Source organism: Osmia bicornis, unplaced genomic scaffold, assembly GCF_907164935.1.
Source record: "Osmia bicornis bicornis unplaced genomic scaffold, iOsmBic2.1, whole genome shotgun sequence".
NCBI classification, from domain to species: domain Eukaryota; kingdom Metazoa; phylum Arthropoda; class Insecta; order Hymenoptera; family Megachilidae; genus Osmia; species Osmia bicornis.
Window position 1 is genome coordinate 60017 of NW_025791328.1, and position 18160 is coordinate 78176.

An 18160-nucleotide genomic window follows, 5' to 3' on the forward strand; every position below is an offset into this window, starting at 1 on the left:
GACTCATATTAACTTTAGTGGTAAGATTCAGTAATTTTTAGTATATTTTTGAAAATCGTACACAAACGATAAAATTATACATGTAAAAAATTATATTTTTAGTACAAAATATTTGCTACTATTTATAAAACAAAATGACACAAATACATTCGATGTCAACGCGAAATCGTATAAATCTTAAAACTTCAACTCGATTGCGGCACGGGTTGCTGTTGTTCAATCATGCTGAGACTTTGCAATTATCATTTTTTCACCAAGTGTCAAAATTTTAGCGGGTGCGACGAAGAAAAATTGGAAGTCGAAAAATAAGGGCCACCCTAATACACATATACACACAAGGCATTCTATTGAACGCAAAATGCTGTCGAAAATTTATGTACCTTTAAGATAACTATTTTCTCAAATATCACGAAAACTAAAAGAGTCCGACTATCATTCATTGTGTAGAATGACGACCTCCACAACTGTAACCGTATATTCGTACAGTTACATACAGTAAAACCTGGATAAATGCAACCAAGATTGGGACCCAGTGGTTGCATTTATCCAAGCGAGGTGTCGAATCTCGGGTTACACGCGACGACCAGCCAAGCGTGAACGTAGAAAGGGACAGACAGTGGCGGAAAGAGAGAGGTCTGATGATCAAAGGAAAGAGCCGAAACGTATCGGTGTGACTAATACTAATTGAAGTATAAAACTTTTTTATTTTTGACATTTTTTTATTGAAACTTTTACTAACGCATTGGTGAAATTTTTCTGATTAAAATGATACCAAACACGATATAGTTTCAATTATAATTACTTGCTAAAATTGATGTTAAAGGTTCGCGAAAAGCAACAGAGATCGAAATCAAAACCAGTCGCGGTGTCGGCTCTGGTTTCAAAGGTTTCATTTATCCAGGCAAGGTGGCGATTCTGGGCATTTAATGTTGCATTTATCCAAGCGAGGTGTCGATTCTGGGCATTTAATGTTGCATTTATCCAAGCGAGGTGTCGATTCTGGGCATTGAATGTTGCATTTATCCAAGCGAGGTGTCGATTCTGGGCATTTAATGTTGCATTTATCCAAGCGAGGTGTCGATTCTGCGTCCGTACCCATGTTTTGTATTCAGCCGACATGCCGATTCTGTGTCCGTACACATCTTTTGTATTCAGCCGACATCATTTATATTCAGTCGTGGTGTCAATTCTATGTTGTTTATTGTATTACTATTGTTTATAAATACAATTCAAACTATATCGTGTTTGGTGTCATTTTAATCAGAAAAATCTCACAAATGCGTTAGTAAAAGTTTCATTAAGAAAAAGTTAAAAATAAAAAAGTTTTATCGTTCAATTAGTATTAGTCACACCGATATTACGGTCGGATCGGTTCGTCTAGGGGGATCCCCCCAAGTGGAGGGGATAGCGATGTTGCACTTATCCAAGCATTCTTTCGTTGCATTTATCCAGGTTTTACTGTAGTCTAGTACAAGTAGTATAGATTTTCTTGGGAGATCGGAACTATAGCGATGGTATGTGCTATCCCTACTTATTTTTCACTGTGGAGCGCGTGCGCGGATCCCCTCCTTCGAACGCCGAATCGAAGGAGCTCAGTGTCGATCCATCGATCGACACTCTGGTCCCAAACGACAAGCAGAACGGACGCTTTCGCCTACGGCTCTCTTCCTAGACATAACCGTCTAAAGATTGCGATCCAGCAAGTCGTGACTAGAGCCCGAGCTTGGACATCTCCCTTTCATTTAGTAGTGGCCTTCTATCTTGGGACTCAGCACCCTTGAAAGATCGCTCTACGCAGGCATATCCGAGACGACGTTGATTCCTAGGGAAACCTAGTCGAGTCACCTTCGTTTTGCTTGTGCTCTGGCAATTTCACATTGCAATTTGGAGGGCCGTGATCTCGCTCTTGGCAGTCGTAATTTCTTCCTTGAGTACGCTTCGTACAACAGGAAGAACGTTGACGGATTCCGGCAAATCCACGGTTATCGGATACTCTTAAATTCACGTATTTCAATCTGCAAAGGAGTCGAGGGTCGGGACTTAGTGCGCGACTTTCTCATCCTTTGATTGTGAGTGAAATCGTGAAGTCAGTGCCCCTGTCGATCTGAAGTTCGCAGGTGAAAACCTCGCTGGACCGGAAGCATCCTCGGAATCCACTGGCTCGCCATTCTGCGATTTAAGAGGCGCGTAAAAACTAATATTTCGCTGCACGGTTAACTTTAAACGTTCCTTTATGCCTACGCGCTCCACGATCACGCGACCTTCGTGCGTCGTGATTTCGGTGTATGTTTCCGAAACAAATCGAGCGAACAATAACTCGTCCTTGGCGAAAGACGTTTGAATCGTAGACGACCAACGAAATTTTGTAACCGTCGTGTGTATATTACTTTTCGCATTCCGAGCAGAGTCACGATTTTGCGTTCTGATCTTTTGCGTTATTCTTTTTCGTATATTTTCTTATATTCTCTTAAAATGCGTTATTCAACCAGTCATTTCTCCGATAAATGAAGACTGAGTTTTTTGAGTCGCGTTAAAGTCGCTCGACTGGTTGAGATCTTTTCTTTTCGTTATATTTTCTTATATTAATTTATATTCTATTATAATCATTCCGCGAGATTTAAGTGCGTTATTCAACCAGTCATTTTTCCGTATTAAAAGAAGACTGAGTTTTTGGGTCGCGTTAAAGTCGCTCGACTGGTTGAAATATTTTCTTTTGCGTTACCATTTTTGTATTACATTTCCAATTCGTGCAAATCCGATCTGCGTGCTTGGTACGAATTATTGACGATCAATCTAGTCACGTCCGTTATATATTATATTTTTATAATTAGCGCGTCTATTGAACATCTAGTAGATGAGAATTGCGTTCCGTTGATTGTTGAACGCGTAAATTGCCATAATATTTGCGGTGCTTCTACCATTCTGTGATAGGCTCTTTTGCCATACTCCAGTCACCATTTTTTGAATAAATCAATATTTTGTTACACCGCAAAACTACGTCTCGTTACTGACTTCACCGTTCCTTCTGCCTTCGCGAACGCGCAGCGAACGCGAACCACTCCTTGAGATGCGTAGGGGAAATCGTACTCGCGTTATCTTCTCCTTCGCATAAGTAGCAAAAGAAAAAAACGTTACACAACACATTTCAAGGTGATCGAAATCGGAGGTGGCTCCCTTATTCTAAATATTTACCAAAATCTCGCTGAATCGCAGTATCGCCATCACTTCAAAAATGTGTGCGTTGTCTTGACTTTCACGCCTTTATACCTATGTCGCTCACGTTCGTTCTCTCATTCGCTCTTTCTTTCTCACTCGTACATACTTTCTTTGTTTCCTCGCATCGATACTTCGCATTCGCGCTATCGCACTCGCACCTGTCTAACGACAATAGATGATCGTTTGTTTACTTCGCAGTGTTTTTGGAGACGCGCTCGAACCTGTAACGTCCCAGAGTGAATACATCACTGCACCGACGTACTGTACGCATCTACTAAGTTGAGTACTGATCGCTTGCGTCAGCGTTCGGCGGATGTGCTTATTCAATTTTTTTATCCGACTTCGAAAAGGAGGAGGATATTCAATTCGATGTGTATATTTAAAAAAATTTTTTTTTTATGTATGTTCACCGATTACGCCGAGACGGATGGACCAATCGGAACGAAACATTTTGCGTCTTATAGAGTATAACTCCCCATTGGTCCCGTAAAAAAAATATTTTGCGTTTTTTCATACCTAACGACTTTTTTTCTATATGTATGTTCACCGATTGCTCCGAGACGGATGGACCAATCGGAACGAAACATTTTGCATCTGGTAGAGTATGTATCCCGATTGCTTCCGTTAAAAAAACATCTTGCATTTTTTCACTCCTAACGGCTATTTTTCTAAATGTATGTTCGCCAATTATTCCGAGAAGGATGAACTAATTGAAACGAAACCTTTTGCGTCTTGTTAGAGTGTCACGCGTTCAAACAGCGCGGGCGTTATGACGTCGCGTCATTTCAATTGTCCACGTTTCTTTTTTGTTTTTTGAAGAGACCGGAGAATCGAACCAGTCTCGTTCACGTGCACGCACGATGCACACCGCATTCTTTTTGTGTAACTACCATTTAATAAAGTAAGCCTGTTTAAGGAACTGTACATATTCAATCCGAGGCACCCGAATCCTTACACCCACCGACGTACACAACAGTCTTGGCGACGAGGATGGGATTCGGGTGTCCGTAGAAGTACGCCGGGAATGCGTAGTACAGTGATCTGGTACAAAGGACAATTTACATGTATATATATATTTTTTATTTTAAGTGAAAAGTACAATTTACGTAGTGTCTCTAAGTGTTAAGTACAATTTACGTAGTGTTTCAAGGTGCAGAACGAATACAGTGTATAGTTTTTTTTGGTGGACCAATACTGAAACAGTGGGTACAATTACAACAAACGATGACGGAAGTGGTATTACAAGGCACTTTCAGCATAGATACGTTCGATCCAGCGGTTACAAACTGGAAAAGATGGTTGCAGCGATTTGAGGGCGCCGTAACAGTCTTCAAGGTACCTGACGATCAAAAGGTGGCCTACCTTTTACATTTCATAGGACCTGTGGCTTTCGATATGATCTGCGATAAGCTATCGCCGGCCGACCCGTACAAACAAACGTATGCAAATATCACGGCTAAATTGGAAGACTTCTACGCACCAACCCCACTAGAGATTGCGGAAAATTACCGTTTTCATTTGCGAAAGCAAACGGAAGGAGAAACGATACAATCCTTCGTGGCGGCACTACATAAATTGAGTGTTAATTGCAATTTCGGGGCCTACCAAAAGACGGCTTTGAGAAACCAATTTGTGTTCGGCTTAGCCAGCAAACGGGCACAAGCACGCCTGTTAGAAACAAAAGACTTGGATTTCGATAGAGCCGTTCAGATCGCTACCTCGATGGAATTGTCCGAAAAAGACGCTACGCAGCTGCAATCAGGGGTGGCTAAAGTGGATTACACCGGTTCGGTGCAGATCAGGAAACCGGCTAGAGACAAAAGATACAATACGCCAGCGAAGAAACCGGCACCGATGAAGTTAGATGTTCAATCGCGCCCCGCGTCGTCGAAGACCCCACATACAAACGCACGAGCGGCAACAAACGTTGTTTGTTTCCGGTGCGGCGCAAATCATTTGGCCACCCATTGCAGCCTGGATCGGGGCATCCGGTGCAGAAACTGTGGTATTGCAGGACATTTAGCCAAAGTATGCAAAAAAGCAAGAGCCAATACGAAGCAACTGGAGGAAATTCTGCTGGTCGAGCACCTACAACATCGGCAGGGATACTACGTCACCCTAACAGTCGAGAATACACCGGTGAAGTTCGAAGTAGACAGCGGAGCCGCAGTAACCATCATCAGTAAGCGAATGAGCGAACAATTGTTTCCGAATAAAGTTCTAAGGTATACTGCACTTAAATTACAAACATTTTGCAAAACGATCGTGGATATCGTAGGGATGTACAGCGTGCAAGTCCGATATCGAAGTATTGTGAAAAGATTAAATGTATACGTCGCGAATGTAGACCGGAAACCGCTATTAGGTCGAGAATGGATCCGGCAGCTCAAAATTTCGTTAACGGAAGAAATTGCACATGCGACCGCGATCTCGCATAATGAAGTAGACACAATTTTAAAGAATTACCAGGGAAAACTGGATCCGACCAGTTCAAAGATTCGTGGAATCCAAGCGCGGCTTACATTAAAGGAAAATGCGAACCCGGTTTTTGTCAAAGCGCGTACCGTACCGTTCCGTCTGGCTGAGTTGGTAACGAAAGAAATCGATACGTTAGAAAAAGAGGGAATACTCGAGAAGGTAAACGCGTCCGAGTGGGCTACACCCATTGTCCCAGTTCTAAAAAAGAATAATACAATTAGAATGTGCGGCGATTTCAGCGTAACTTTAAATAAGCATTTAGTCGTAGACGAGCATCCGCTCCCGACAATCGACGAATTGTTTGCAACCATGGCCGGCGGAGATAAATTTTCGAAAATCGATTTACAACACGCGTATTTACAATTAGAAATTCGTTCCGAGGACCGCGAACTGGTAACGTTAAATACACACAAAGGATTATATAGATGCACCAGATTACTGTACGGCATTGCAAGCGCACCCGCAATTTGGCAAAGACAAATGAAAAATTTGCTACGAGACATTCCGGGAGTCTCAGTGTTCATCGATGATATTCGAATTACCGCTCCAAATGATAAAGTTCACTTGCAACGCCTAGAACAGGTATTAACTAGATTAGGCGAAGCAAATATCCGAATCAATACGGAAAAATCCGAATTTTTCAAGAATTCAATCGAATACTGCGGGTACAGAATTGATAAACAGGGTATTCACAAAACAAAAACAAAAATGGACGCGATTGATAAGATGCCGCGACCGCGAAATATAACGGAACTACGAGCGTTCATTGGATTTGTAAACTATTACGGCAGGTTTATAGAAAACTTGAGCTCGTTACTTTCCCCCCTGTACGAATTATTGAGCGACCGCGTGCCATTTAAATGGACGAAGGAATGCGAAAAAGCGTTCTTAGATGCTAAATGTCAATTCAAAAGTAACAAAGTCCTGGCGCATTTCAATCCGCAACTACCGTTAATTGTAGCTACCGACGCTAGTTCATACGGTGTCGGAGCAATACTCTCGCATAAATACCCAGATGGATCGGAACGGGTTCTGCAATACGCGTCACAAACGTTGTCGAAAACCCAACGTCGATATTCACAAATCGACAAGGAAGCCTACGCAATCATCTTTGCAATTAAAAAATTCCACCAATATCTTTACGGGAATCATTTCACTCTGTACACCGACCACCAACCGTTAGTACAAATATTCTCGCCAACTAAAGCACTGCCCGCTTACAGTGCCATGAGAATGCAACATTATGCATTATTCTTACAAGGGTTTTCTTTTAATATTAAATACAAAAATACGAAATTACACAGTAACGCGGACGGTTTATCGCGCTTACCCGTACGAAACGAAACTGATTTCGAGTATGACGTGGTAGATGCTCACGAGTTAAATAGCATAAATACTTTACCGGTTACAGCCGAGGAAATAGTGAAAGAAATAGAAACAGACGATAAATTACACAAAATTAAAGTAGCATTACAAAGCGGGAAGCTGCTATCCGCCCGCGACCGATTCAATGTTAACCAAACAGCGTATAGTTTACAACAAGGTATCATTATGGTCAACGATAAGGTGTTTATTCCCGGAAAATTACGAAACAGAATACTACAAGAATTACATTCAGGGCATTTTGGCGTAATTAGAATGAAACATTTAGCTCGAGGAATATGTTGGTGGCCGGGGATAGATCGAGATATAGAAAACGTCACTAAAAATTGCGTACACTGTAATAATAATAGAAACAATCCGGCAAAAGTGGACACACATTGTTGGGAGCCTACGAATACTGTTTTCGATCGTGTACATGTTGATTACGCCGGTCCTTTCTTAAACCATTACTTCTTCGTGCTGGTCGACTTATTTTCAAAGTGGCCAGAGGTTCGAATAGCTAAAAATACATCATCAAGAACTACAATAGAAAAATGTAGGGAAATTTTCAGTACATTCGGTATCCCGCGAATTATGGTGATGGATAATGGTACTAGTTTTCGCTCCCAGGAATTCATGTCTTTCTTGAAAACGAACGGAATTACTCCGAAATTTACGGCACCGTATAACCCGTCGACAAATGGACAGGCGGAGCGTTTCGTCCAAATGTTAAAAATTGGTATTAAAGAGAACCTAGAACAAAAACAAGCAACAGAAGAAAATATTCACACTGCGTTACAACAATTGTTACTCCATTACCGAACGACTGTACATGCGAATACAAATGTATCCCCAGCGGAAGTAATGTTTTCAAGGAAAATAAGAACGCGTTTAGATTTAGTTTTGCCGGCCAAGCAGCAACCGCGTTCAGATGTAAATACAGATAAGCGAGTGCGTGAGCTTGAGAGGGGAGAGAGAGTGCAGTGTAGGAATTATTTTGGATCAAAGAAATGGTGTTTCGGAGCAGTCAAACAGCGTATAGGAAAGCTGAATTACGAAATCGCATTGGACGACGGGCGAACGTGGAGGCGCCACATAAACCAGATACAAAAAATCGGCCGGGGTACGCAAGTTCAAGCCAATGATGACTGGAACTTCGACTACAAACCACCGGAAGATCCGGAAACCGCGCAACCGCAGAGTGAGGAGCAGAACGGCCCTCAAGATCCCCCAGAACAGATGAGGGATACGGGAACGCTAGAACGACACATGCGAAATCGAAGACCGCCCCAGCGATACGGCGAAGTTTATGTACATTAGAATTTTTCCTCTCAAGGGGAGGGGGTGTTAGAGTGTCACGCGTTCAAACAGCGCGGGCGTTATGACGTCGCGTCATTTCAATTGTCCACGTTTCTTTTTTGTTTTTTGAAGAGACCGGAGAATCGAACCAGTCTCGTTCACGTGCACGCACGATGCACACCGCATTCTTTTTGTGTAACTACCATTTAATAAAGTAAGCCTGTTTAAGGAACTGTACATATTCAATCCGAGGCACCCGAATCCTTACACCCACCGACGTACACAACACGTCTTCGAAAGTATGTGTCCCGATTGGTCCCGTTAAAAAAACATTTTATATTTTTTCATTCCGAACGCTTTTTATTGCAGAAAAACGTACTATTTCATGTACGTGCGCCGCACGTTCGCCGATTACTTCGAGACGGATGGACCAAGCTTCGAAATAGAAGGAAGCTTTTTGTATCTTGTAGAGTATTTCTCCCACTTGGTCCCGTCAGAAAGGCATTTTGCATTTTTTCATTGCTAACGATTATTTTGCAAAGAACGTAATGCTTGCTTTACATTTTTCATCGATTACCGCGAGACGGATGGACCAATCGGATCGAAAATTTTGCATCATGTAGAGTATATCTCTCGATTGGTCCAGCAAAAAATATTTGTATTTTTGTATTCCTAACAACTTTTATCGCAAAATACGTAATACTTCATTTATATCTTCCGGCGTTTATGCTGCAGGGAATGTACCGATAGCGATGAAACCTTTCATATTTAGTAGGAGGTATATCCGCGATGATCCCAGTTGCAAAAATTTATGGAATTTATTAGTAACTACTGTTATAGCAAAAAATCTATTCCTTCATGTTACTCTGCAAGGAATGTATCGTTCGCGGTGAAATCTTTCATATTTGGTAGGATATACAGGGTGTCAAGCGACTACCTTGACAGCCGAAGAGGGATGATTGCTATGGTGGTTCTAAACAACTTTTTCCTTTGCCAGAATGTTGGTTAAGGCATGGTTTTCGAGTTAATAACAAAAAACACCGACCCATGCGAGCGCGTATAACACGCAGTCCCAGGGACTGCACTGACTGGTACGAAAACCGGGCCTGATGTAGGTCGCGAACGAACGGTTTGGCACCCCGTTGGCCTAGCACAATAAAAAAACTGAACTGGTAGAACATCTTTAGTCGTTTAAAATGAATACGGAACCAAATCTCTCGTCGCCTGTCATAATGTAAAAATGGAAATTCTAAGCATTCTAAACAACAAATAGAAATGATTGAAATGGAATAATTAATAAACGTTTTAATTGGAGGCTACGTTAATGATGAAAAATTTGAAAACAATTTAAATGAAACTTCCTCATTCGTTCCTAAATTAAGCTGCTACGCTGAAAGCAAATAATTTCCACTAGGTCACTGTGTCGATTCTGAACATTCGACGAGGAAACACCTCGCCTATTATTCATACCTAAGTGCAATAAATGAGGGGAGTTCACTGGCCCTATCATGAAAACAGCTGTTCTACCGAACGTGTTTCCTGGTTTCCCAGTGACAATAATCTGCTTTCAGCGTAGCAGATTAATTTAGGAACGAATGCGAAAGTTTCATTTAAATTGTTTTCAAATTTTTCACCATTAACGTAGCCTACAATTCAAACGTTTATTAATTATTCCATTTCAATCATTTTTATTTATTGTTTAGAATGCTTAGAATTTCCTTTTTTACATTATGACAGGCGACAAGAGATTAAGTTCCGTATTCATTTTAAACGACTAAAAATGTTCTACCAGTTCAGTTTTTTTATTGGGCTATGTCAACGGGGTGCCGTGCCGTTCGTTCGCGACCTACGTCAGGCCCTGTTTCCGTAGCCGACATTGCAGTCCCTGAGCCCGCGTGCTGTACGCACTCGGATTGGTCGGTGTTTTCTGTTGATAACTCGAAAACGAACCAACATTTTGGCAAAGGAAAAAGCTGTTTTGTATCTACTTAGCAATTATCCCTCTTCGGCTGTCGAGGTAGTCGCGTGACACGCTGTATATCCGCGATGATCCCACTTGCAGAGATTTATGAAATTTGGTGTTTATTAACGTTTTAAATCCTGTCAATTTTTTTTCGGTTTATGGTTATTAGCTAAGCAACGAAAGGCCAAAATCACCTTATACTAGAAATACTACGGGTTCCACTAAAAAGTGTGAAATAAAATAATTTTTAACAAAAACCAAATCCGACTTCGTAGTGCGCTGTTACGTATCCGTCTTGGAAATTTCCTTATATGGTGTTACAAACCCTTCTCAAGAAATTTCCTTATATGGAATCGGATGTGTGCACCCGACACCAACCGTCTTCTAGAAAATTCGAGACCAACGCAAAGCAAGGGCGCGGTCCTACGGGTCACGTAGAGTCAGTCCCCACCACCCTTTTTACTCTAGTTTTTGAGTATAAAAAGGGTGGCGACAAGGGCACCTCGGGTCTAGTTGAAGTCTAGAATCAGTTCGATACACGTCAGTACGTTCTTTTCGGATAATCTCTGCAACGAGGAAACTCTGCGAGATCGGGTATTCAAGTCCCTTTCAAGCACTCACAGTAACTATACAGTACGTTGTCGGCTGTTAAGCATTATTATAATCGTTGTAATCCGCCCCCGTTTGCTCGTGTTCGTGAAAACCGAGAAGGATTAGATTCTTGCTTCGCGGAATCGAAACTAAACTTATTTTATTCAACTCATTTCAAACGTGCAACTTAGAGTTCAATTCATTGAATACCGCGACAATTACACACAACAATTGTAAGGTCCGGAATAGAGAATAAACTCATACTAGTTTAATTTACATACTATTGTACAATTATATTTACTGTCCAGAAACCCACTAAGGTGTACCTTTACCGCTCGAGGTACATCAATCAAGTTACGAGACCTAATACTAACGCTTCCTGCGGCTCCCTACGTTCGCCATACGTAGGTTCGTCCGCATATCACTCTCCTGAGGCTCCCTACGTTAGCCATAAGTAGGTTCGTCCTCCACTCTACACCTTTCCTGTGGCTCCCTACGTTAGCCATACGTAGGTTCGTCCACCATAGCCAACCTCCTGGAGCTCCCTACGTTAGCCATACGTAGGTTCGTCTCCACGTCTACTTCCTTAGGCTCCCAGTGTTAATAACAACACTGGTCAAGCCATTAACAATTACCATTTACCTAAATTAAGCCCCGGCTACGCTGCCGCCCCCTCCGGCTCGTAACAAAACTGGTGACAGCGGTGGGATCCACTGAATAAATATCCGTAAGGATACCGTGGATACAACTGGACTTGTATTATAATTGTTCTATAGGATTTTCGCGTTAAAATGCCAGAAACCAGGCTTTCGGCTGACGAAGTCGCGAATCTTACCTTAACAATGGCTAATTCTATGGCCTTGTTAACACAGCGTAATTGTATTCAATTCGCTACCGCGCCGATACCCACTTTCGATGGCGAGAATCCAGCTTTGTCGGTTTTCGCTCAGAGTGTAGAAAACGGGCTCGCGTTAATACCAGATACGTCGGAAACAGAGTATCTGAGTATCGTGTTGACTAAACTCACCGGTCCGGCGTGGATTAGTATCCAAGATAAACAATTCAACAATGTAACTCAATTGTTACAACATTTGAAAAAACGATACGCTCCTGGGAAGAACTTGGCGTATTTCCAAGCTGAGGTTTCGCGCCTTAAGATCCGTGAGGACGAATCGCTAAGGAAGTACATCGACAGAGCCAGCAAACTTGCCCATGGATCTCGTATCGCGATCCGCGAGAGGTACACGACCAACGTGGATCAGCTCATCAAGGAGATGGAAATGGACATCTTGGAGAATTTCCTTGAGGGTTTACCGGAGCGTGTGGCCTGGAGAATCGCCGCTCTGGACAAAAAGATTAAAACTTTAGAAGAGGCGTACGAAGCTGTGTTACAAATTGAACGTCGCGTCAAGAACCGACGACAGATTCAGGAGAAGGCATCACCTAGTCGTCGTAGAGAAGAGGATTTTCTCAGCTGGAGACGTCCTCGAGAGAAGGAACACAGGCGTGTGTACCCTCAGTCACCGTCACCCTATCGGCAAAGACCAAGGGATCGCAGCACATCTGGTTCCGAACCGGAGTTCGAAGAACGAGCTTCACGTGCAACGGCGTTGACTTTACGTAAGCATGATTATTCACGCTCTCCAAACCACTCACCGGAGGCGCCAAAATATGACGAGCCGTTCAACACCAAACACGATGTTTACGACTTTTATTGCGCAAACTGCAGTACGGTCGGACACGGTTGGAAGGATTGTGAAAAATCACCTCGCCGCGAAAGACCCCGATTCCAGTATCGAAGGGAGTCACGAGGTGATTTTTCACCTTTGAGGAAACCTTTAAACTCCAACAACGCTCACCCAAACGGCGAGGCGGTGAGCGTACGCAACGAAGATCGCCGGAAAATGGTCCGATTTGCAGACCAGAAACAGGAAGACGAATCAAGGAAGCACCAACCCCACGCATCAGGATCAAGGTTCCAGAACTGGAAAAAGGAACGGGAGAATTTCTAATTGATGGAGGAGCTTCTGTAAATCTGGTAGTTCTTCATGCTCTAGGAGAAAAGGCCGGAATCACATCGAAGGAAGGTCTTAAAATCGCTGGGCTCGCATCATCTACGATCCGAACCTTGGGAACTACCAGTTTGCAAATTAATGGATCTGCTACGGAATTTTACGTAGTAGAGGACTTGCCTATTTCCGCTGATGGACTCATAGGAAGCCCTTTTTTATTACAGGAAGGGGCTGAAATTTCCTATTACCATAAAACCTTGGTAACTCGTAACCAACCTAATAAACCTATATTCTTCAGTAACGCTGAGGAGATGGAACTGCATCCAGTATTGCCAATTAAACATAGATTGCCAGGACGCACAGCTCTCCAAATTGCAGTTCCAGTCGCAAATCCGGAGGTTATGGAAGGGTACCTAGCACGAATCAAGACTCCTGAACAGGTCTACATTGGAGAAGCAGCAGTCTGCAATCATGATGGAATTTGCTATGTCCTAGCCACAAACACCGGAGAAGACGAAATCGAAATCGACATTGAACCACAACGCATACATCCGTATGAGATTTTTGACTCATCAGATGACGATCCTATTCCTTCGTATCTAGCAAAGGAAACAAAGGAAGACAGAACTACACGTATCCAAGATCTTTTAAGGACCGATCATCTAAACTCTGAAGAACGACAACATGTGTTCAAAATTGTCAGGGAATTTTCTGATAGATTCTTCCTACCTGGAGATAACCTGGGCAAGGTTCCAAATTTTCATCACTCCATTTACACAACAGACGACATTCCGATTAATACTAGACAGTATCGGTACCCACCAGTACATCAGGAGGAGATACAACGACAGGTTGGAGCTCTGCTATCGCAGGGTATTATTAGACCATCCACCTCACCATACAATTCTCCTTTATGGATTGTACCGAAGAAACCGGACGCCGATGGTAACAAACGTTGGCGAATGGTAATCGACTTTCGTGCATTAAACGAAAAAACAACAGGCGACAAGTTTCCATTACCTAATATTCCAGAAATACTAGACAAGGTAGGCGGAGCAAAATACTTCTCAATATTTGATTTGGCAAATGGATTTCATCAGATTGAAATGAACCCAAAGGACAGACAGAAGACCGCGTTTACAACCCCACATGGACATTTCGAGTTTGTGCGTATGCCTTTTGGTTTGAAGAACGCACCACCGACATTCCAACGCGTCATGAACCGGGTAACATCAGGCCTGGAAAACGTACTTGTGTTCATAGATGATATGATTGTTTTTTTCTTCATCGCTGCGTGAACACGAAATTAAAGTTAAAAAACTATTCGATCGCCTCAGGGAATATGGACTTACTCTACAGACTAATAAATGCGAATTCCTACGCAAAGAGGTTGCCTATCTGGGACACATTTTGTCTGCTGACGGGGTTAAACCAGATCTTAGGAAACTTCACGCCGTAAAAAACTTTCCGATTCCAAAAACACAGAAGAATGTGCAACAGTTTCTGGGACTGACGGGATACTATCGCCGATTCATCAAGGATTACTCTCTAAAGGCAAAACCACTAGTTCAGCTGTTGGGAAAAGGAACCCCTTTCCAATGGACTGAAGAACAACAAGGGAGTTTTGAACTATTGTGTAAAGAACTCTGTACACAACCAATATTACAATATCCAGATTTTGAACGACCATTTGTTATCACGACGGATGCTTCGGATCATGCGATTGGGGCAGTTTTAAGCCAAGGAGAAATTGGACGAGACTTACCAATTGCATACGCTTCTCGAAGTTTGAATCCAGCCGAAAGAAATTATTCAGCAACGGAAAAGGAGTGTCTAGCCATGGTATACGCAGTACAGTATTTCCGACCATATGTCTTCGGACGAAGATTTACACTTGTCACGGATCATCGACCGCTGGTTTGGTTACATTCAGTTAAAGACCCCACTTCACGGCTAGTAAAATGGAAATTAAGACTCTTAGAGTACGAGTACGATGTTATTCACAAGCCTGGGAAAATAAACAAAAACGCAGACGCTTTATCCCGGAACCCTCCTACAGTCTGTCTCCCTTTGATTCCACGAGAAGACAAGGAGTTCAAAGTGCCAATACCAAACCCGGACCCTCAGCCGGATACCATTGGTCGACGCATCCATGAATTGCGACGAGATCGGGAGAAAAGACCAACATACACGGAAGATACCAGCAGTTCTGATGAAGCGACAATCACGCCTCAACCCCGATCAATTAGAAGAAGGAAAATACATCAAGATCCAACCGACAGGATCACACCAATCATAAAATCACCATTACCTACCCCTTCACAAAATCTGTTGGAACTACGGGATGATATCAACCTAACCTCTCCATTTATGCCAATAGCGCATTCCACTCAAACCGCTGGTCATTTCATACCAAGTCCAACCACTTCCGAGACTCCACAAAATACTGAAGATTTAATATCTTTCGACGAAGAGGAAAACAGTCAGACTACCATAAGGCCTGCGTCTACTGTCGTGGAACTACCTGACCCTCCTACACCACCAACAGACGGACCAGATGTTCAAGGTTTACAACCACCCCTACAACCTGCCAGACCGCAGACTCCACCGGGTACACAAATTCAAGAAAGCACTCCAATGCACTTTAGTAATACTCTGCTCATCTGCTATGAATCAGCAGCGGACTCATTATCATCACACCCAGAAGACTCATCATCGGAAGAAGAACAAGATGATCACGGCCGCTGTAAAATAATAAATTGCGAAGAAACGCTCATCACCACAAAGGGAAACTACGCACACTTGACATCCGCAGATTGCCAACTAATTGATCCTGGAGGAAGAATGCTTGTCGATGTTGGCTATCTCGGAAAGGAGGACCTCTGCAACAATAATCCAAAGAAAGGACAAGTCATTACCACATCCAGGCAAGAATTTCAAATCTTTACCGTTTTTGTTACACGGAATTTTTGGGAAGAAATCAAAGAAGAAGACGTCGTTTCGGCACTGCAAAACTTGAGAACCGCTCTCAGAGAAACCAGGACAACAAATATTCGACTGACTATAACCAGGAAGCAGGATCGACCTACCATTCAGAGATATCAAGCCCTGATTAATAAAGTATTTAAAGATACCAGCATAGAGATTACCCTATGCCTGGGAACAATAAGGTTACCATCTGAAAACATCCGAAAACAAATAATAGAGGAAGCCCATAGCAGTTTATTAGGAGGACATAAAGGAGTAACAAAAACCTACAAACGTATAAGAGCAAAATATTCATGGCCAGGAATGAGAAATGATATTCAAGAGTTCATCAGGAAATGCAAAAGCTGTCAGGAACAGAAGTTAGTGAGAGCGAAAACTCGACAACCGATGCTAATCACAGACACACCATTGGAAGCGTTTGATAAAATCGCTCTAGACACTGTTGGACCACTCCCTGAGACTTCTGGGGGAAACCGCCACATCTTAACCATGCAGGATAACTTGACCAAATATTGCATAGCCGTTGCACTACCAAACATCAAAGCTACAACCATAGCTGATGCGTTCGCGAGACATTTCATTTCAATTTTCGGAACACCTCGTGAAATTTTAACGGATAGAGGAACAAGCTTTATGGGAAAAGTCATGACGCACTTGGCAGAAATTTTCAAAATTAAACAAGTTACTACTTCAGGTTACAGACCACAAACCAATGGTTCTCTGGAGAGAAGTCATATCGTACTTATAGAATACTTAAAACATTACATGGATTCATACGAGGACTGGGACCTGTACCTACCTTTCGCAACGCTATCCTACAACACGTCAGTTCACGAAGCTACCAATTTCACCCCGCACGAGCTGATATTTGGAAAACCAGCCCGACAACCAAGTTCTTTTCCAGAAGGAGAAGAATTGGATACTTATGGAACTTACCTCACTCATCTAATCACAAGACTGACTGAAACCCGCAACATAGCAGCAGATAATTTAAACACCGCAAAGGACGATCGCAATACAAACCGGACAAATGGGTAGTTGGCTCAAGGAGTACCGCACCGGGTCCATTATAAGGTCACAGGGACCTTTCTAGCCAGGCAGCGGCAAGTTCAACCTTGGACGTGCCAGCCAGACACGAGACCCAAAGGCAATCGACCAGGGAACCTCAATGGCATCGCAACGAGGAAAGGAGAACCGACAACCTGCGGTGTCCTACATCTGGGAGAATGGGTTGCTCCTGGCCCAGATCACCGATGACAACATCACAACCTGGACGCCGAGTGATAGCCTGAGGAAACGCAGGAAACTGCGCCCAGGCACCCCTCCACCAACATGGGACCAGCCACTCCAAGGACCAGCATCCAACCGATCAACCAGCAACGGTGGCCATCAATCAAAGACTCCCTAAGCTAAGTCCCCACATATACACAATTACATACACGCACACCACACATCGCAATAGTTCAGTTCAAAAGTAATAGAATCATTTGGCAATTTTGGTGTACTCATCCGACTCCGAATGGTGAAAGCATCGTAACAAACGATGTTTCATCTTAGAGGGGAGATGTTACGTATCCGTCTTGGAAATTTCCTTATATGGTGTTACAAACCCTTCTCAAGAAATTTCCTTATATGGAATCGGATGTGTGCACCCGACACCAACCGTCTTCTAGAAAATTCGAGACCAACGCAAAGCAAGGGCGCGGTCCTACGGGTCACGTAGAGTCAGTCCCCACCACCCTTTTTACTCTAGTTTTTGAGTATAAAAAGGGTGGCGACAAGGGCACCTCGGGTCTAGTTGAAGTCTAGAATCAGTTCGATACACGTCAGTACGTTCTTTTCGGATAATCTCTGCAACGAGGAAACTCTGCGAGATCGGGTATTCAAGTCCCTTTCAAGCACTCACAGTAACTATACAGTACGTTGTCGGCTGTTAAGCATTATTATAATCGTTGTAATCCGCCCCCGTTTGCTCGTGTTCGTGAAAACCGAGAAGGATTAGATTCTTGCTTCGCGGAATCGAAACTAAACTTATTTTATTCAACTCATTTCAAACGTGCAACTTAGAGTTCAATTCATTGAATACCGCGACAATTACACACAACAATTGTAAGGTCCGGAATAGAGAATAAACTCATACTAGTTTAATTTACATACTATTGTACAATTATATTTACTGTCCAGAAACCCACTAAGGTGTACCTTTACCGCTCGAGGTACATCAATCAAGTTACGAGACCTAATACTAACG

General features: G+C 42.8%; 2 protein-coding genes across 2 annotated transcripts; both read left to right on the forward strand.

The window, feature by feature from the left end:
- The first annotated feature begins 4440 nt into the window (after positions 1–4440).
- LOC123989032 (uncharacterized protein K02A2.6-like) lies at positions 4441–8376 on the forward strand. The gene has a single exon (XM_046289748.1). The coding sequence runs from the start codon at positions 4441–4443 to the stop codon at positions 8374–8376; it is 3936 nt and encodes a 1311-aa protein (XP_046145704.1).
- A 3375-nt stretch (positions 8377–11751) lies between these two features.
- On the forward strand, positions 11752–14653 carry LOC123989033. Its single transcript, XM_046289749.1, has 2 exons — positions 11752–12642; positions 13146–14653. Exons 1-2 carry the CDS (start codon positions 11752–11754, stop codon positions 14217–14219), a joined length of 1965 nt encoding a protein of 654 aa, XP_046145705.1. The 3' UTR covers positions 14220–14653.
- Positions 14654–18160: the final 3507 nt, after the last annotated feature.

Excerpts from the sequence above, each read along its gene's own strand:
- LOC123989032 (XM_046289748.1), top strand. The coding sequence starts at position 4,441 with ATGACGGAAGTGGTATTACAAGGCACTTTCAGCATAGATACGTTCGAT.
- LOC123989033 (XM_046289749.1), top strand. The coding sequence starts at position 11,752 with ATGGCTAATTCTATGGCCTTGTTAACACAGCGTAATTGTATTCAATTC. Across the intron at positions 12,643-13,145 it reads ATTGCGCAAACTGCAGTACG|GAAGGGGCTGAAATTTCCTA; the intron begins GTCGGACACGGT and ends TTTTTATTACAG.